The sequence below is a fragment of the Rhipicephalus sanguineus genome, chromosome 8 (assembly GCF_013339695.2).
Source record: "Rhipicephalus sanguineus isolate Rsan-2018 chromosome 8, BIME_Rsan_1.4, whole genome shotgun sequence".
In the NCBI taxonomy this organism is placed as follows: domain Eukaryota; kingdom Metazoa; phylum Arthropoda; class Arachnida; order Ixodida; family Ixodidae; genus Rhipicephalus; species Rhipicephalus sanguineus.
The window spans coordinates 165,557,522-165,574,212 of record NC_051183.1 but is presented as its reverse complement, the minus strand read 5'-3'; the positions used below and the strand labels follow the sequence as shown (position 1 = coordinate 165,574,212).

The 16,691-nt window shown below is 45.7% G+C and overlaps 1 protein-coding gene across 2 annotated transcripts in view; it reads right to left on the bottom strand.

Annotated features, from left to right (window-relative positions):
* Positions 1 to 9,419: 9,419 nt before the first annotated feature.
* The window catches only part of LOC119402458 (sphingosine-1-phosphate phosphatase 2), a 129,884-nt gene continuing 122,612 nt past the window's right edge, over positions 9,420 to 16,691 (bottom strand). For both annotated transcript variants that reach the window (XM_037669612.2, XM_037669613.2), the window contains one exon: positions 9,420 to 16,624. In XM_037669612.2, coding sequence (XP_037525540.1) covers positions 16,436 to 16,624 — 189 coding nt within the window. In that variant the 3' untranslated portion in view covers positions 9,420 to 16,435. The remainder of the gene's footprint in view (positions 16,625 to 16,691) is intronic.

The window sequence follows — 16,691 nt, the reverse complement described above, 5'->3', positions numbered from 1 at the left end:
CCACGGCTGGACTAGAAAGGCTGTGGCTAAAGTGGCTGCGCCAGCGCGCAACCGCCTGAAAGCTTCACGCGTCCACCTGGCGCGTTCGAGGGGGCGCCGCCGTCGCACGCAAAAGACGCGCAGAAGAGGAGGCGGCGGAAGGGAGAGCAGATGGCGGTACTTTTACGAAGTATAGGGGCTTTAGTGTTCGGGCCTTTAGTGCGGCGCCCACCGCACCCGCTCTCGCGCGTCGCCTACGTCACAACTTTGCGTGGTCACGTTGCCAGCTGTGTTTACGCGTCCTCCGGAAGTAGTGCTGCCTAGCTCGGTGCTCTTTGAAACCGAAACTGCGACTGGGCGCTCTAAAAACGTCTCCAAATAACCGTCACGCACTCCCGCAAACGAGGTTTGCAGCCGTGATAATTTCACGTAGAAAACAGCGCTACGAGACGGGACAAAGAAAGGGCACAAACACGGCGCTGACTATCAACCAAATGTGCTTTTATTCCACCAGTCCGCATATTTATACATCACCATGACTAACGAAAGCATAACAAAAAACCAGAAAAACCGGTCAGCCTGCGCAAAGGCAAGAAAATTTTAACTCGACAGAAATGCTATCTCCTTCGGAAGCAGTGAAATCGAGGGGAGGCTAACACATGCCTCGCCGCCTTTACAAATGTGATACGCTTCAGAAACGAGACGCGCACGTTCGTCATAGTACTTTGATAGGAAATTCGTATCTTTAAAAGATGGCTGGCAGCCGCATTCATTGCAATGAATGGATAGTTGACTGTCTTTTGCTTGTTTAGAGACCTTGTTCGCGTGCTCGCGCAAGCGGTCATTAGCACACCGGCCAGTTTGACCAACATAGTAACGCCCGCAGGAAAGAGGAATCTTGTGGGAAGAGGAAGCCGTGATAAGTGGATCATAAGCTATCTATTGCAACAACAACAACAAAAAAAAACAAGGTGCAAAATTTTTGTGTCAGTGCTCCTTTAAGGGGCCCTCCCCTCCCTGTTGGACGAGATACATTACACAGATAAGAGCCGCAAAGCATCTCGTCCAAATAAGCTGCATGTGGAGTTTACAAACACATCACAAAGTCGGTCATTTATTGCATGGACATACAGGCGCGCATTTCTGACATCAAGAAGTTCCGCAGAAAGTCGTATCCCTAGCAAAAATTCCCAATAGAAAAACCAATAGCCTATTGGTTTATGAAACACCTATTGGTCTATTGGTTCTTATAGGTCTATTGGTTCTGTATAGGTCTATTTGTTTTGTATTTGCATATTTGAACTATATTAGCCTATTGGTAATGTATTAGTTTTGTATCTGTCTATTTGCCATTCATTAGCCCATCACAAATGGTCTTGCATAAATGCGTCGTTGGTGTCAGTTTTCATGCAGAAGGCCCACAATGTGGCAGCGCCCCTGCAATGATAATCACAGTGGATGAATGAGGCATATGTTCAAATATATTCTCATAATCAAAACTACAAGTGCTTCTTCTGGCCCTTGATGATGTTGGCGATCTTGCGGGCGACTATTTTGCCAAGGCAACTATGTCTTGTGTCAATTTCTTCTGGACTGCCTCATCCGCACTCGAGGAAGTGCCTGAAAGATTCTGTAAATAAACAGAGCCATGAAATCAGAAAACAGTAACACATATTTAATTAAAGTTTATACCTTTGAAGCAATGTATAGAAAGTAGGCGGCACAGTGAGAAATTATCTAGACCTTCATTCGCTGCACATGTTCACAATGTTGCAGGAGCTGAACTATAGCAAAAAACTGAGTGAAATATTACACACCCAACTGTGGCTTATTGCGTGAAAGAAAACAGTATATCGGCAAAATTTTGCGGCAAAAAAGGAAGGAAAAGAAAGGGGCAAATTTTTTTTAAAAATTAAGCAGCGCCTTATCCCGTTTACACGCTTGCGTCCTGTTTTTTGAGCTGTACCCAAGAATGAACTGCAAACTCGTCCTTAAATTACAGCAAACTCAATAATCACTTACTATCTGTGACGTGCTCTTTTTCACGATGGTGGTGCGACTATCATACCTAGAGCATGCCACTAAATCTCAACTTAAAGATGGCATGAAATAAATTAAGCTAGGGTAGATTCACGATGAGGCAACAGTAATATGTAAGACTGTAGTAAAGGCAGCCTAGATTCCATATCATTGCAAGCCCAACACAGCAGTCAGGCTACAATGAGTTGGATATAACACACATGCTGCATGTTACGTGCTTATGCAATTAAGCCAACAACATTAATAAATCGCACCAGTGTAGTACATATGCTATGGACATTTTGTATAATGAATTATCATGTGGTTCTTGTGACATTATGTCGAACAAGTATGATAAGCCGATTGGCGCGCACTACAACACACAAACCGCATCGACTAGAGCGTTTTACTATGAGGCGATAAACGCGTTTTCGGCTCAACATGCACGTTGTAAATACTTACAAAGGGCTTGCGAGACTCCAACTACACTCACGAGCGCCTGTCCTTTACCTCTAATCTATGCTACGTTTTTTGTGCATACTGACAAACACAAAAACAAACTGCAATAATATATGCGCTCAATCATTCAACTTCTATTAGAGCGTGTGCACTTGCAATCGAGGCATCGCTGGTCTCGCTGTCATCAAATACCGGAGACAAAGGACGAGGGACTTGTTATCCCGACCTTTCGGCTTCGTCCCAAGTTTGGATACAAAAATAAAGGTGATATCAAATAAATACTAAATAGGAGTAAATACCATGCCCACTCAACTCACCAAACAATCGGAGCACATGGGCCTTGAAGTATAACCTTGTTGCTCGTCTTGCCATTATTCTTGGTGCCACTTTGTAGAGTCGAAATCGGTCGAAATCCAAGACATTTATGGCTCAGAACGTCTCCATCTGGTGCACGCCGAACACAGTCTTCACGTTATCGTCGCGGAAGCACACTAAAGCAAACACCGTGTAAGCAGGCTTACGTTACAGTGGCTAGAATAGGGGAAGTGTGATGAACGCGCCGGCTAGCGCGTGCCGCCTTGGAAGGAAGCCGCCAGGTGGCGCTGGCACACGCTTGCACAGGATCATATCAGAAAGGAAAGGTGGGGGTGTAGGAATGCTAATTCACCGCGGCGCCAAATGGGTTAGAGTGAAACAGACGTGTTCAGAGCACCTCTGGGTTTTGGGCACAGTAGGTGGAAAGAAAACGTGGCTAGGGGTTGCCTACTTGTGGACGGGAAATAACTGCAGAGAAAAGAATCAGGAGATAGTGGATTGCATGAGTGAGGATATTAAGGAATTTGGTAATGGGGCCGAAATCATCCTTCTAGGGGACATGAATGCCCACATACACGACCTTGACGGATATTCAGACACCAATGGGAAGTTATTACTAGATCTCTGCGAGCAACATAGTCTGGAGATAGTTAACACGGGGCCTAAATGTGACGGCCAGATCACGTGGGAAGTCGGAAACAAACAGTCAAGTATTGATTATTGTCTCATGTCTGAAGGAATTTATCACAAACTGAGAGAAATGAGAATAGACGAGGAAGGGATTAAAAGCTTGGGTAGTGATCATAAACGAATAACATTACAAATGGGATATAAAACTGGAAATGAGAGCATAGAATCAAAGTCTGGCACCTCGTATTTAAATGACAAACAAATAATAAATATAGCCACAAGAGTCGAGGAAGAAGTAGGCAAAATACCAGGCAAGGACTGGGAGTACAGTGAGCTATTATATCTAATGACGAAAGAGATAGGGAGAGAGAAGAAAACTATTTGCTGGAAAGGAAAGAGGAAGCCAAAAAGTTGGTGGAACAAGGAAATCCGGGAAGCGATCGAGAAGCGGCGTGAAGCATCACGGAATCATAGAAGGGCAAAAAAGGACAAGCGACCGCAGGACGAAGTCAACGAAATATGGGAAATATATCTAGAGAAAAAGTCCATTGTACAGAAATTGGTCGAGGCAAAAATTAAAGGCGAAAGTGAACGCTGGGTGACAGAGATTCACGAAAAAAAGGAGGCCGCACCTAGGATATTTTGGAGCCACATAAAGGCGCTAGGTAGGAAGTCTGTCACAACGCAACAACATATTCTCGATGAAGGAGGAAATCAATTGGAAGGGTACGAAGCGCTAGGTTACATTCGAAAGGTAACAGCCGATTCGTTTAAAAAGAGCGTCCAGGGGATTTCCCCGGTGAGTAAAAGTGTGGCGGAGAGAGCAACCGAGGAAGAGCTAGTGCTGGAGAATTTCAATTGGAAAAAGGCTGAAGGAAAAATTCCAAAGCGCACTGCCGCGGGTTTAGATGGGATTCCTGTTAGCCTCATTAACGAACTAGGAAATAGCACTAAAGAAGCACTGCTGAAAGCTGTTGAAAAATGCTTAAAGGACAGGCAAATACCGGATAGTTGGCGAAAAGGTAGAATGAACTTAATCTATAAAGGCAAGGGAGAAAAAGATAACATTCGCTCGTATAGACCACTAACCATTACATCGGTACTATACAGGTTGGCGATGCAAGCAGTAAAAATGAAAATAGAAAAGTGGGCAGAACACAACGATATTTTGGGACAACTCCAGAATGGATTTCGAGTCGACAGGCGGTTAGACGATAACCTGTTTGTTCTCACTCAGTGTATAGAAATATCTAAAATAGAAAATAGGCCCTTGTACATGGCTTTTCTAGACATCACTGGGGCGTACGACAACGTTAATCAGGAAATTTTGTGGGGTATATTGAAAGGAATGGGCATAGGCGACGACTGTATACAGCTTTTGAGGGAGATATACCGAGAAAATACAGTTTGCATTGAATGGGAAGGAATGAGTAGCAAAGAGAACGTTGAGATTAGCAAGGGGCTGAGACAGGGATGTCCTTTGTCCCCGCTGTTATTCATGCTGTACATGGTGAATATGGAAAAAGCGCTAGAAGGTAGCAACTTTGGTTTTAATCTGTCACACAAACAGGGCGGCGTGATGATTGAGCAGAAGCTTCCAGGATTATTTTATGCTGACGATATTGTCTTATTTGCTGACAGTCGAGAGGATATACAGCAGCTGGCGAATATATGCGGAAGGGAAGGGGAAGCTCTAGGACTAGGATTTAGTGTAAAAAAATGTGGATTGATGGTATTCAATGACCCTTGTGATCAGGCGGTGTCAATACAGGGCCAAGAAATACCGAGGGTGAGCGAATACAAGTACCTCGGAGTATGGATAAATGAGGGTGACAGGTACATGGAGGTACAGGAAAAAGCCTCAGCAGCAAAAGGAAAGAGGAATGCTGCAATAATGAAGCACAGAGCATTGTGGGGATACAATAGGTACGAGGTGCTTCGAGGTCTGTGGAAAGGTGTAATGGTTCCGGGGCTTACTTTTGGGAACTCAGTGGTCTGCATGAGGGCAGAGGTGCAATCGGGAATGGATGTAAATCAAAGGACTGTGGGACGCCTCGCGTTGGGTGCTCACGGGAAGACGACAAATGAGGCTGTAAAGGGCGATATGGGATGGGCAGGTTTTGAGGCGAGGGAGGCTCAGAGCAAAATAAGGTACGAAGAAAGGCTAAGGAATATGAAGGAGAGTAGATGGGCAGAGAAGGTGTTCCGTTACTTGTATAGGAAGAGCGTGGACACACAGTGGAGAAAAAGAACTAGGAGGCTCACTAGTAAATATACGGCTGGTAGTGTAAGCAGTATGTCAACAAAGAGCGTTAAGCGAAAAGTCAGAGAGGCGGAGAGGATTTACTGGATGGCAGCTATGGAGAAAAAACCGGCTTTGAGTAACTACCGAAAGGGCAAAAATGAAATAAGGAGGGAGGCATTTTACGACAATTCAATGGGAAGCGCTTTACTGTTTGAAGCGAGATCGGGTTGCCTTAGAACGGGTAGTTATAAAGCGAGATTCAGTAAAGAAGAAGAACAATGCACGTGCTGTGGGGAAGATCAGGAAACGGCGGAGCATGTTCTGATTGAATGTGGAGATATCCGCCCAGGTGTACGTTTGGGCACGAGCCTACATGACGCCTTGGGTTTTAGAGACAATGGAAAGCTGAACACACCCGCGATTGAAATAAGTAAGAGACGGTTAGAGTATTGGTGGCAGAAAACTAGAGAGAAAGGACAAAAATAAGTAATGGGAAAAAATAAGGACATTCTGCCGTAAAGGGCACAGAACGGAGCTGAAAACTTAACGTTTTTTTTTTCTTCTGGAGTAAAACAGTTTTAATTGAAGTAAAGACACTAGGCCAACGCAAAAAAAAAAAAAGAGTAAAGGTTGTTTTTTTTTTTCGAGCCTGGTGGCACATTTGTCACCGCCCCGTTATAAAGGGGACGCTCATAGCATCCATCCATCCACGTCGGCCGCGGAGGCAAATGCGCTGCGCGGGGACTGGAATCATCCGCACGCGCAGGCAGTGCGCAACTTTTTAAATAGTATTGTTGGTCGCGCATGGCTTCAAATGGCGACGGAGTAATTGTGCTAGCTTCTGGAACTCCAAGTGAGCGCGCGACGCCACTGAAGTATTTTAGCGATGGGACCAAGGGGTGGTAAAGAGAACGACAAACTCAGTTGTAAGCCATTATTTGCAACATCTTGACGGCTACCTCGGTGAACCATCATCTCTTGAAGCCCTCGTCTGTAAATAAACACCCATCATTCGTAACAATATATATGACTCGCTATAGCCACTTCTGCTAACACATAACTAAACGCAAACACAAGAATTCCGAGCGGTAACTCGGAAGAAAACATTTTATTTTCTACACATTGGTCTCACAACACATTAGGAATGGTGACTCATTATCTGTACACAACAATACATTCTCGCTCATCGATTTTGCTGAGCGCGATGCATATGAGCTGGCACGTATCTTTTGTTTTTATCCACGAGAAAAACGTCCCCCCTCCCCTTTTTTTTCTTCCTTCTTTCTTTCCTTTTTTATTTTTTCTCTCTCTTTCCTGCCTTCCGGTGACGGGCTAGCAGACGCACGCGCGTAAGGGTCTTTCCTTTCTGTCTAGCCTCGCACGCCACCGGAGGGCTCACATTGTTGTGCAAATAAAAATTATTATTATTATTATTATTATTATTATTAGTTATGTTTTATAGCTCCACATCACAGGACGTTGTCTGCCTTGGGCTGTAAACCTAAGTGACGCGCTTGTGTTTCAGGCGCTTCTTCTTTTCATGGGAAGACGCTCTCTCCTTGTTTAGAGCCTTCGTGTAGAAATGCAAGCGGGTGAGCAGAAAAAACTTTGTCACCTGCTTGGTGAGGCTCGGACCATGTTGTGCGCAGCCCAGTGTGACGTCGTTTTTTTTTTTTTTTTTGCAAGCAGGAGACAAGCTCTTCCAAGCTGTCGCTGTGCAGCTCGTTGTAACTAAACCACATTGAAAAAGTGATTTCAAGGGCGTCAACAAACGAGAACAGCTTCTCCGAAGGGTAAAGGAGGCCCCCGTTGTCGCAGAACTTGGTGAACATCGCTAGGTTTTCCTTAGCTTCGTCTGGTGGAACGAGGAGCTCGTCTAAGCATTCCTTACACGCAGTCTTCAGGATTGTTTTGCGTGCAAGATAACCTGCCATGAAAAAGACTAGCCGCGAGTCGCTCAGCTTTTCAGGGTACTCATGGTCAGGGAGTTTTGCAGCTTTCTTTATCATGTTAGAAGCTTCTTCAACTTTGCCATTGTCCAGCAGTGCTTCCAGCTCCTGGCGTGCATCCTTAGCACCGCGAAGAAATGTCAGATTACAAAAAGAAACGAAGACGAGCGTGCGCTACTCACCGCCGGTCAACGTGCAAGCAACGTATAAACGACTGCGCGCGCCCCCTCGCGGTTCCCTCGCGGCGGCTTCAATGCGCTCCGTAGGCGCCGCTTGCCGCTCATCACACTTCCCCTATTCTAGCCACTGTACTATCGCGCTCAGTATGAGCTACATCACGCGAGCGCGTGGCCGAGTGCTCTGCAGTGTTGTACAGTGGCGCCGATTATGGCATATCTTCGAGTTATCGGGAGAGAGTTTGGCTGTCCCTGCGAGCGCGCATCCCCTCCACTTGCTTTCACCCTCGCCCTCGTTTTGCCCTGAGGTGATATCAGCTTTGAAAATGATAACTTCGAGGCTGAAAGCAAGCAAGTGGGGGCGATGCGCGCTCGCACGAGCAGCCAAACTCTCTCCCGATAATTCGAAAATATGCCATATTCGGCGCCACTGTACAACCTTGGAGAGCGCTCGGCCACGCGCTCGCGTGATGTAGCTCATACTGAGCGCGATAGTACTTACGTGAAGCACGAGATCACACAAAGCGCGCGCTAAGGCAGGCGACAGCCACAGAACGTTTTGGCTTAGCTTGGCCGCAGGCTGGGCTTGTCTTCGTATCGGCCGAGCGCGGATGGCGCGCCAAACGCACGGTCGGTTGCGTTTGCAGATCCACAATTCTTTCTCCTGTATCTTTACAGCACTACTTATATTGCTTAGCATAAATAGTTATAAACTTTACATATTATCCAAAGCTTCTCTTAAAGCTTAGCACATGGCTAACGTGTAAAAAAAAATGTTCACACATGCAGCGTCGCCACGCCGCGCACCGTCTCACTTCTTTTTTTTTTTTGTCACCTGGCTGGTTCTATGCCGGTTGTGATCTCATGGCGGTTTCTTTATTATTATTCTGTGGTGTCTGTGTTGTCGATTCCTTCGCAAGTTCTTCTTTAGCGTGTTTTACTCACGACCTCATAGAGGAGGTCGTACGCACGGCAGGTACGGAGACACCCTACCGCCGTGGTCGACACGCAGCCTTTTTATAACTCTTTTAGTCGCGCGAGTTGCTAACTGCACACGGTGTCTCACGGTGTACGATTAAGCTCAATCGGGATCAGGCTTATCAAAAGTGAATTGATCCCGTCTGCAGCTTGCGTATAATAGCCAATCATGATCAAGAAATTTGATCGGGATCGGGTCCGACGCGCTCAATCAGTCATAAGATATGAACAGCTACCAATAGGCGGTAGCTGTTTGAACAATAAAACTCCTGTTGGCCTTACACATCGTCTGTTAGTACATTAAGAAACCATTAGAAGTACTTATTTGACCAATACAACTTCTATTGGTCCAATAAGACACCAAAAGGCAGCCCCTATTTGACCAATACAACTTCTATTGGTCCAATAAGACACCAATAGGCAGCACCTATTTGACCAATACAACTTCTATTGGTCCAATAAGACACCAAAAGGCAGCCCCTATTTGACCAATACAACTTCTATTGGTCCAATAAGGCACCAATAGGTGATGGCTATTGGTATCTATTGGTACCAATAGAAGTCTTATACAACCAATACAGCTCCAATAGATGTCCTATAGAACCAATAGCGATTTTCTATTGGACCAATAGAAAATCCTATTGGTATTTTTGCTAGGGATAACATCGCCGCACGATGTTTTCGAGCGAAAGCATGGGAGGACGGCTGACGATCGCGGCTTAAGGGACCCGGCTCTGACAGCGAAATTTTTTGTTAGTGATTTTTTACTGTAATTTGTAGCTGGTAATCCCGAAATTGAATCACAAATGCTCTAACGTATCGTATAGTTAATGCTAGCGTCGTTAACTGTGACCAAACTTAGCGTCACTTCAAAACGCTCGCATAAAATTACTAGAGTCACTCTAAAAATTACAAGAAACTGGCGCCCCACCGCGGGGGAGCGCCTAAGATCACGTGCACTTTGGTGACGTTCAAAGCGCACTGTGCTGGCGCACTTTTCAAATCGAGGCCCCGCGCGTGGTAAACATTGCAACGACGTGGCTGTTCGGTATGAGTTGGGCGTGCTAAGCGTGTGTCCACTCAGGAAAAAGAAAAGACATTCCTGCAGCCCGCTAGATCTGCCTCGAGCGCAGCCCAACAGAGCGAGAAAGGTGAGGAGCCCTAGCCCTCGCCGGGTGCCAGTCGTGAATTTTTCGTGACGTCGACAATACTCGCTTTAACGTGGAACGTCACACCAGGACCTACGTGATACCAGTGGTGATGAGGCGACGTGCTGCCAACTCAGATGAGCACTCACGCTTACTTTAAAACTGAATTAAAGTATCTTAAAGGCAACGTTCGCCACTAATAACCGGTCAGAAGTGCCCACCTATACAGGACAATAAAACAACACAAACACCTCGAGGTTTCAATTTTGGTGTCGGGGGTTCTTTAAAGGGACTGAGAACTGATTTCTCTCCACCCAGTTTTTCACGGTGCGACAGAAAGCTCACCCTTCGTTGTGCAGCAGCCGATCCCAAAAGCGCGTGGTTATTTTATAAGCAATAGTTTTCGATCTGAAAACCCTCTAAAGTAGTTTACGAAGGCGTCCTCCAGCAACGCGGTGAAGCGATGCCAATAGCCGCCCATGCATTACGCTCAAGCTTTTGTTTTTACAGCTGCGAATGAATGAAACTGTAGTTAACCACCTTTATATGGACATTTCCCACCGTTGTTTAATATAAAAAGCAGGTGGAATAAGTTTTCCCAACAATCGTCGTCACGTGAGGTCCCTTTACCGCCTCGCGAGCCAGGCGCTCGCAGCCTCCGCGATTAGCTCCGGCAGCGTGTTTAATCTTTTTAAAAACTTTTTATATGTTGTTGGGAGGCCTTTTACTTCATGAGGCCTTGGAAAAAATAGGTGCTTTAATGCATTATTTATTCACAGCACTTCATGTGGCTCTCCTTTTGTTCGCCTACCTCTTTGGGCTTGAAAGTTGTTACATATAGACATCACTTCAAATAGCAATCACAGCAGATCACGAGTGACAACAAGCACGCCAACAATGCATTTCCAAACGTTTGTGTAAATTATGAGGCACACATGCAGAGTCATGAACACATGAGAGAGCTTTACATTAAGGGCTGTAAAATGGCTTTGGACACATGTGTCCCTCAACCTAAAGCCCATATCACTTTCCACCTATGATGGCATTTATTTGTCAGTACTATAGTTCACTGGCTAACTGATGCGCCCACCTAGGCGCATCACCTAAACAATGACAATTACTTTTTTGGGCATTGTGTTTTTTTTTCTACTTTAACTGTTCCCAGACGTCATTAGTACTTTTTTTTTCTACAGCCTCAAGTTACCTTCTACAGTGGCAAGTGAACAATTGGAATGTACGAGGGGCGTACCATAATGAATTGCACTTGTGAATCTCTTCACGGACGGGACTGTATTATGTGTTGGTGCCTCAGTCACAAATTGTGGAAAGCTTGTTTCACACCACAGCGACATCCCTGGCTGCATCCATTTTGTGGAGACTAGTGCACGTGTTCCACACATAATCGAATGGACAGCCTGCATAGTGAGTGGCAAGGGCAGCGCTGGACATTGTCAGTGGTTTGTGTGGAGAAGGCTGAGATTCGCTGATGATTTGTGGCAGTGTGTGACGAGCAGGCAGTGTCCCAAAGTTAAGTCTACAAATGGGTGGATGGCTGGAAAGTGGGACTGAAGATAAAGAGCACAAAAAAGTATGGCTATGAAAAGCAAGCACACAGGAGGAGCACTGACTTCCATCTGAATTTTATTGACATGAATACGTTTTCCTTTTCCTGCACATTGCACGAGCTACAGAAACGAGCGATGGGCATGGGTGCCCTGCTTCTTCCAGGTGTTTTGACTGTGCCAGAAGACTAGCTTTCGAGACGTGTTCGCAGGACCTCTCCAAAGCGTTTGAGAAACACGACTGTACTATAGCTCTCTTTACTAATTTACTATGAGCTGATGTGAACAGAAGAATCGGCCTCTGCAAGAGAGGCCCGTAACGCCAGCATATGTGGAAACATAGAGGCACTGAGGCCTCGCATTTCCACACATGCACTGATGGAGACACAGAACAAATGATTGCTGAAAAGCAAGACAGAGTGGCGGTCATACCGTATATGCACTCTATGTCCCATTGCCTTATGAAAATTGGATGTGTTAATGTGAAAGTTCTTTTCAGTGATCCTGACAAGCTGAACCAGCTGGCAAATAGGACCCGTCTCATAAAGAGGCGTGGGAAGCAATGAGCCGTCAAACACGGCACACAGCTTGTCGACTATGTGCAAGGCGTTGTGTAGAGGATCCCCTTGTCTTGCGGGGCATGTGGCGTGGGCCAGACGGGCAGATGCCTAAGCGAGCACCTATGTGAGCATGCCAATAAAGTACGTAATGGTAAAGAAGGCTTCCTGGCACTGCATGTGAGCACGTGTGGATGCACTCTGCAGTTCCAGTGGATCACAGCTGTGTATGTGATGAAGGATGAGCAAGTGCGCATAATCAGTGAGGCAGCTCAGATGGTGCAGGTGCACAAGCAAACCGTCGGCTGCCATATCTGACAGGGAGCTCTGTTTCTTGGAATGCGGGGCTTTGCACTGCAAGCCACTGTGATTGTCATTGCTGATTCAACATTTCACAGCGCAAAGAGTGAGGATGACATTAAAAGACATAGACAGCGCTGATACCAGGAAAAGTGGTCTTTCAATGTCGTCCTAGTTCCTTCCACTGTGAAACATTGAATTATGCTGCACCAACTAGCCCAACGTTCAGCATTGGTGTTAATGCTGTTTTTGCTGCTTTCGTGTCAGCACTCTTCTTCCTGTCCTTTTTTGTAGCTGTTCCCGCAGATACTTATATGACGCATTCATGTCAATAAAATTCACTTGGAAGTCAGTGCTTGTCCTGTGTGTTTGCTTTTCATAGCCGTGCTTTTTGTGCTGTTTATCTTCAGTATGAATAACCAACTAGCTCAGTCAGCTATGTTAATTAGAAAGTGAGCTACGTGTATAGGGTTATCTGTCTTGGACAGCTGCTGACTGTGACAGTGCCAGCCAAAATCATGTGGATAGAAGACATCGTTGAGGAGGACTTTCCCTGTTACCCCAATATGGTCCCTTTCTACTACTGTCTGTTCTGCGCCATGAGCCCTCTGTGTTCAGCGCTTCACTAATGCACAGGGGCTGCGTGACACTGCCTGGGCATGCATGTGCAGAACTGTAGGGCTTAGCAAGGCTCTTTCACTGGTGGGTGAACTGCACGGCTCTCTCCAGGGAGATTACAATGAAATACAGTAGACTCTCAGTAAACGGAAATCTCTTAAACAGAACTGCTGCTTAAACGGAACAACTGCATCTAACACGATTGGTCTCATACTTGGATTCTGCACCCCTGTTCATCTCTCAGTAAACGGAACTCCTGTTAAACGGAATACATTTTCCTGGTCCCTTCAGGTTCTGTTTAACGAGAGTCTACTGTATTCGAAAATCTTTCTGTTCACTAAAAAATAAGGGTGCAATTCATTATGATACGGTCTTTGTAAAAAAAAGTTTCCTGAATTGGCAGCAGGTATCAAGATTGTACTTTACCCAGAACAGCAGCGCTGATACACCTGAATGTCTCACTAATAAGCTTTCCTTACACCTTTTCAAGCACTGAAAAATGAAGACACCAAGTACCTGCCTAGGCATAAAATGGGTTAAGAAATTAAACTCATTCGAGGTCCTTCTAAGAATTTCTCTGGAACAATACTGGCTAGTTTTGTCACTAATAAGGTCACAAAATTGTCTCCAGGACTTCAAAAGGCAAAAGTGTCAATAAAGTGACTAAAAACTCACTAAATTTAGTGACTCTCCAGCTAAGTTAGCAACACTGATGTCCACCAAAGTGTTCATGGCAGTGGGAATTGACGGCACTGTGGCGTAAAACATGGAAATACACATGGTAACAACAGGTTCAGCAACCATAACATTATGGAGCTGAGATAAAGATCTGCCAGTAACAACAATTTCAACAAGAGACATCAGCAGCAAGTCAATTTTGCAGCAGCGACAGCAGCAGCAGCAACTGAGGCACTTAAGTATGCACTATATACATAGAGATAAACATTGCAGTCACAAGAAATTTGTGCCTGTCAACTCAGAAACATCATTCACTCGCACACAGCACGCTCTGTGGCCACAACATGTCCTGCATAAGCTATTTGCATCTAAAACCAAAGAAACAGGAACAAAATAGGCTGAAGGACTTTAATATCCCACACCAAAGGAAAAATTCTAGGGCTTGATCGTACTGCACTGTTAAATAAACGAGCACAAAAGAATGCCGGGAAGCTAAATGCTATAGTAATACCCTCTAGACAATAACATCAATGCAAAGCTCTTAAAGGGACCCTGCAACATTTTTTGAACATGGTCAGAAAACGTTGCCGATCGGTAGTCGAGGCTCCCAAGAACACGCGAGCCAAACATTATTGCGCAGCACTTGGCCTGGAATTTGCAATTAATTCTCAAAGTCAGCTAGAAATCGCTTCCTCTCCTCTCTACAAATGATGCCATATACACACATTACTGCGCCATATACCCAAGTCCACGGCCATTGGCTCGTTTGAGCATTGGGAGCTGTGTAGCTACTGAGGCCGTTGCAGGATGCCGCCACATGCCCGCGCATGTGCTCGCGATCACACTGAAAGTAAGCCGTGCTCAAAGAAAAAAAAAGAGTAAGTGCACTGGTGAAGGGATGCATCCTTTTGCCCCCTCGATGTATAGCTTTCAGTGCACTCGCTGGTACGAAAGGAGAGAGAAAGATCTGGAAGCGTGCGACAAATCCTTGTAACTCTGCTCGTACTTGATGGATTCTAAAACTTTTTGCAGCATGTGATTCCTCAAGTATAAGGTGCTAATAATGAGTCTCAGAGAAGTGTTGCAGGGCCCCTTCAAAGTGTCCTTGGGTGCGGCACTACAAGGGCAGACTGGGAAGTTGGGTTAAAGCAGAGCAGCTTTGGAGATCACTTAAATGCATCCCAGTGAAAGTAAAGAGGTATGGCCTTGTAAACTATGGTCATTTACAATCTAAGAAAAAATGTAAGCTCCTGCCGTAAAATTTCCATACATGTTCCCTTCAACCGTGTTAAAGAGTCGTGCTTACTGGATCCCATTAGAGATGTGCAAGGCACTTTTCCTCTGCTAATGTAAGTGCGCACTACACATACTGGGAAATAAATGTTTGTTGCTCCAATGTGAAATGTTATATTTGGCTGGGCAGTGATAACAGAATCTCTGATAAAATTGGCCAGGTTTCCGACTTAAAATCAGTGACACCAACGTATGTCTGTGTGGTAAAATCAACGGCAGGTTTCCCCGCTCAATTTAATCCAATTAAGCGCCAGCCAACTTGGCTAGTGCTTGGATTAAATTGAGTGGGAAAACCTGTAGTATCTTAAACACGCAGAACTGCTTGCTGTCACGGAAATGCACAAATGCAATTTTGAATGGAGCATCTACGGAAATTCTTTGCGGGTAGCAGAGCGATGGCGGTGGATGGAGCTTATATTTTTTTTATATGCTGTAACCATCTACAGATTTGTCCATACTGAGCCACATTTACTTTGGACCGGCCACAACGGCTGTGGGTTCATATCCTGCCAGTCGCGGCCGGATTCAGAAAGCGATACAAAGCGAAAACACTTCTGTGCCAAGTTTTGGGCACATGTTAAAGAACCCCAGGATGTCACAATAACGATGGAGACTGCACCACACCTTCCTCAACACTAACTGTGCAGTTTCCCGACAGTGCACCCATACAGTAATTTTCATAATTGACAAGAGACCACTGCGGCAATGACCAAATGAGAAACTGTACAGCACTCTAGTACTGGTCCTTGATGCTGAAGATGCACCTTAGGTGCAATACTATCAAAGCAATCAAATGCATTTCACACTTCCGAAAAGTAGGTTGACAAGGCAAGACCATGCACATGTGACGTTTGAGGGTGGCTTAATAAATCAATTTATTCGAAACGCCACTGCAGGATGGTGCAAAAGTGGTTCTGTACTTACAGTGCAGAACCAATTTTACGTCAGAATGTTTTAAAAATTTGACTGTACATACAAACGCTTAAAGGGCCACTAAACCACCAACAGACGCTCGCCTGCTCCTCTCCGTGCCTTTGCTCTGTCGACAACAGCCGTCGTGACGTCACCTGTATGATTAGGTGACGTCGCGAGCAAGAGACGCTGTCAGTGGGCAAACAAGAGCCTGTTTTCTGCTAGTAAATGCGCGCGCTTCTTGCGTTTCCATCTCGGACGCCGAGGAAGGGCACTCGGAGAGGTGGAGAGACGAGCCGACGAACGCACCCTAGCGAAGGAAAGAGCGAAACGAGAAAGGGCGTGCAACTCCGGCAGCGTTCACAGTAGTCTCGTGCACAACTGCAACGCCACAACTAAATTTCGACCTCTGGTGGTTTAGGGGGCCCTTTAAGTATCCTGCATAAATACATTGCTGCCAAGTAAAATTGGTCATTGACTGAACCTATAGTATTGCACTATGCACAACACCGCTACATCGTGCCGTACGATGCACACAGCATACAATCTTACACATCTGCAGAAACGCCCGGCATAAAAAGGCACACCGCTGCACACAACGTCCATTGCACATACATTCACAGGTGAACAGGCAGGCTGTCCCTCTCAATGCCCAACTGGCGAAAAAGCCAGGGAGAGCCCAGGGACATGGTGATCCCCATGGAGAGATAGGTGATGTACTTGCAGGGAAGCTCAATGGAGCCCTTCTGCCGGCTGGTCTCCAGTTTAGGGTCGCAGCCATGGAGACTGCACAGCAGGGGGTATATCTGCGGCACAATCCAGTACAAATTTCTGAATGAATATAATTCACTCGCCATTACGTTCAGTGCCCAC